General features: G+C 68.9%; 1 protein-coding gene across 1 annotated transcript; it reads left to right on the top strand.

The window, feature by feature from the left end:
- Positions 1-1385: 1385 nt before the first annotated feature.
- Positions 1386-2994, top strand: MNEG_14983 (abhydrolase domain-containing protein 1/3; the record flags this gene model as incomplete). The annotated part of the gene is made up of 4 exons (XM_014036546.1): positions 1386-1574; positions 1951-2076; positions 2507-2623; positions 2902-2994. The coding sequence occupies 4 exons, from the start codon at positions 1386-1388 to the stop codon at positions 2992-2994; spliced, it is 525 nt and encodes a 174-aa protein (XP_013892000.1).
- Between the last annotated feature and the right edge of the window lie 273 nt (positions 2995-3267).

Here is a 3267-nt window from a genome sequence, read left to right as displayed (position 1 = left end):
CGCAGGATCTGTCCAAGGCAAGCGGCAGATCAGCCGCAGCCTTCGACGATGCGGCCGCCCCACATTCCCAGCCCGTCGCCCCTCTGCTCCTGCCCGGCCGGCCGCCGCCCTCACGCCTGCCGCTGCCCTCCACGCCGGCCGCCCTCGCTTCCCAGCGGGCGCTGCCCCTCGACCCTCGCGATCTTGATGCGCAGGCATGCACATGCACGCACAAGCGCGCCCCCGGTCGCCCGGATCCCACGCACCAGCTGTGCAGGCTCCTGAATCGCTCGTCCAGCCGCTCCAGCCGCGACAGCAGCTCCTCGTAGCTGCCCGGCAGGCACAGCCGGCACAGCACCACGTCCTTTGCCAGCTGCGCCGCCCACACGCGGCAGACGCAGCAGGCGGCGTCCAGCTCGCCGGGGCCCAGCTGCTCTCGCAGCAGCTGCGGGGCGGGGGGGGGGGGCGAGGGTATCGTGAGGGGTGGGGGGTTGGGGACGAGCTGGCGAGGCTGGCGGCGCCCCCTGCAGCAGCCGCGGTCGCGCACAAAGCGGATGGCCCTGCTGTCCTGGAGTTGTGGCCTTGGCTGGGCGTTGGGGCCCGCAGCCGTGGGCGTGAGGGCGACCCGCTGCTGAGCACGTCTGGCTGCGTGAAGGCCGGGCAGGTCGGTGCACATGCTTGAGGGTTGGCGTCAGCTGCCCCAGCGGCCAAGCCTGCCACGCACCTTGATGAGCGGTTGCGGCAGCATCCCAAAAGGCGCCATCTCTGCGGGCCACATGGCGGGGTGCGAGGGTGGGCGGACGGCGGTCGCGCTCTGCTGTGCGTGCCTCCCCAACCGCGCGGCAAGAGAGGCCCCCGCCGTGGATATACCTGCGTCGCGTGACGCGGCTGCGTCCAGCCACCGCATATTGAACGCACGGGCTACTTGAGGCGGGCCTCGCTGCAAGCACCCCGCGGGTGCTGCACAGTCCAAAGCACAACACGGTCTTGTGCCTAGTATGATCTCAATGCTCGCTCAGGAAGCATATCTATGGTCAACTACAATCATATGAGTGTGCAGTTGTGCGCCCCCGTCCTCGCCTCAAGAGGACGCGGGATGGATCCGCGCATTGTGGGAAGCTGGTCGCCTGGTCGATGGCCAGGTTGCCATGAATGACAAGCGGAATGATTATAAAGTTTCCTCATACTTTTTTCAAATTAGCCTGATCCCGCATAGCTCCCAGTGACCTAGCACACAGAAGACGCGCAGCATGCTGAGGGCGGCGCACCTCCCCCGCGCACCACAGGCAGCGCTCCGCCTGCAGCGCCCCCTGCCGTCAATTGCCACCACCCCTCTCGTCCCGCACTGCGTGGCGCGGCGCCCTCTCTCGTCCTCGACGGCGACCGCAGCGCTCCCGCCGCAGGCGATGGCGCTCTCCGCGGCCGCGGCGCTCGCGGCTGCGGCAGGCGCCGTGGCGTGGCTGGATGCGCGCAGCAAGGCGGCAAAGCCAGAGCTCGTCTTTGATCCAAACTGCGAGTTCACAACAACAGTGCTGTCGCGCTGCCCGACGCTCAAGTCCGAGTACCGGCCAGTGCCCCTGCTGACCAACCCCCATGTGCGCCAGCGGCATGCGCAGCCGAGCAGGGGCGCGAGTGCTGGCAGGCGGCTTTCCGGGCTCATGCAGCCGCCGAGCGCAGGGGTGCAGGAGGGCACGCGGTGCAGCGTGGCGTGCCCTTGCTGCGGCCGGCCATTCGGCCTCCATGGCAGCTGCCATGGCCGCGTGTGCGCGCACACCTGCAGTTCGGCCGCCACCTGAACCACCCCCATGCACATGGCGGCCCAACACCCGCGGCCCCGCATGGCCCCAAATTTAGCCCAGTCTGGCTCAATAGGGCCCAGCCGGCAGCCTCGAGTGTGCAGTGCGTGCCGCGTCGGCTGCCGCTGCCGCCACGCGTGGCCGCTGACCAGCCAGCCTGCTGCATTGCATGCAGGTCGAGACCATCGCCATTGCGAAGCTGCGGTCAGACCCCAAGCTGCCCTTCAGGCGCGAGATCATCCTGACGAAGGACGGCGGCGCCGTGGCCATAGACTGGGAGCACTTTGACATGGAGGAGCACGTGAGTGGTTGTTCCAACCTAGTTTTGATTGGGAGCGTTGTTGCTGCCCCTGTTGAGGCTGGAGAGGGGTGTTACAATTGTCTGCGCAAGCCGCGGCGAGGTTGTGAGGTGGTACTGTCTGAGTTGGTGGCCAGGCTGCGGACCGCGGCGGTGAGCTCGCGAGGCGCGGTGGGGCTTTTTTCGGGGCTGCGTTCGCGGCCCCCTCAAGCTCGACTCCGTGAGAGCGGCTCTTGGCCTGCCGGCTGCCTGGCGGATCCGCAGACGCAGTTGCGTGGGGCCCACGCAATCTGCACCCACGCCCACGCCCTCCCGCCTCGCGTGGTGTTGGTCGAGCCACGCGTCCGCATGTGCTGCCCCCGCGCCCCTCACGCCCCCCCCCCCGACCCTTCTATGACGGCACGATGTGTCATCACCCCCCAACCGCCCCCAGGAGTTGCCTGAGGACGCCCCCGTGATCGTCCTGCTGCCCGGCCTGACGGGAGGCAGCACCGACACCTACATCCAGCACGCGGTGCAGCAGGCCCGCGCCGTCGGCGTGCGCGCGGCGGTGAGCGGGGGCGGCTGCGGCACGCCAGGGCTGCTGCGCGGGTGTGAGGGCGCGACGACTGCGGCGGCCCCGCTCGACACGTTGCGGCGGGTTGTTTGGACCACGGCTTTCCCCTGTTTGCAGGGCACAACTATGAAGCTTCCAGACAGTCAAAACAGCAATCAAGCCTGTGTATGTACAAGTTCACCTAAACGTTTATCGCTGCGACGCCCGGTGCCCTGCACGCGCTCACCGGTGCCGCCGGTCGTCCTCCCCGGCGCGCTGCGGCTTTGCCCCAGGTGTTCAACAGCCGCGGCACCGCGTCGAGCCCCGTCCTGACGCCGCAGTTCTACTCGGCGTCCTTCACCGACGACACCCGGGAGGTGCGCTGACGGGGACCCTGGCCTCCCGGTGGGTGGCTGGCTGCTGGGTGGCTGGAACCTGGTGCGGCTGCCGGTCGGCTGGTGCCTTGAGCTGGTCAAACCAGCGACCGCCAAGACTACGACACTCATGAGACAGCCGCCGGGGCCGTGGCTGCCCTGGCTCAGGCTGGCCTCACAGCTGTGGGGACGCCAGCTGTGGTGACGGCGGAGCCGTCTGTGGGTGCATGCGCCTGCCGTGCGCGTCGGCTGCAGGCAGCAACGCCCTCGGTCCGCGCCGCCCCC

This window comes from Monoraphidium neglectum, assembly GCF_000611645.1.
Source record: "Monoraphidium neglectum strain SAG 48.87 unplaced genomic scaffold scaffold04928, whole genome shotgun sequence".
Classification (NCBI taxonomy): Eukaryota; Viridiplantae; Chlorophyta; class Chlorophyceae; order Sphaeropleales; family Selenastraceae; genus Monoraphidium; species Monoraphidium neglectum.
This window is presented reverse-complemented; position numbering and strand designations above follow the sequence as displayed.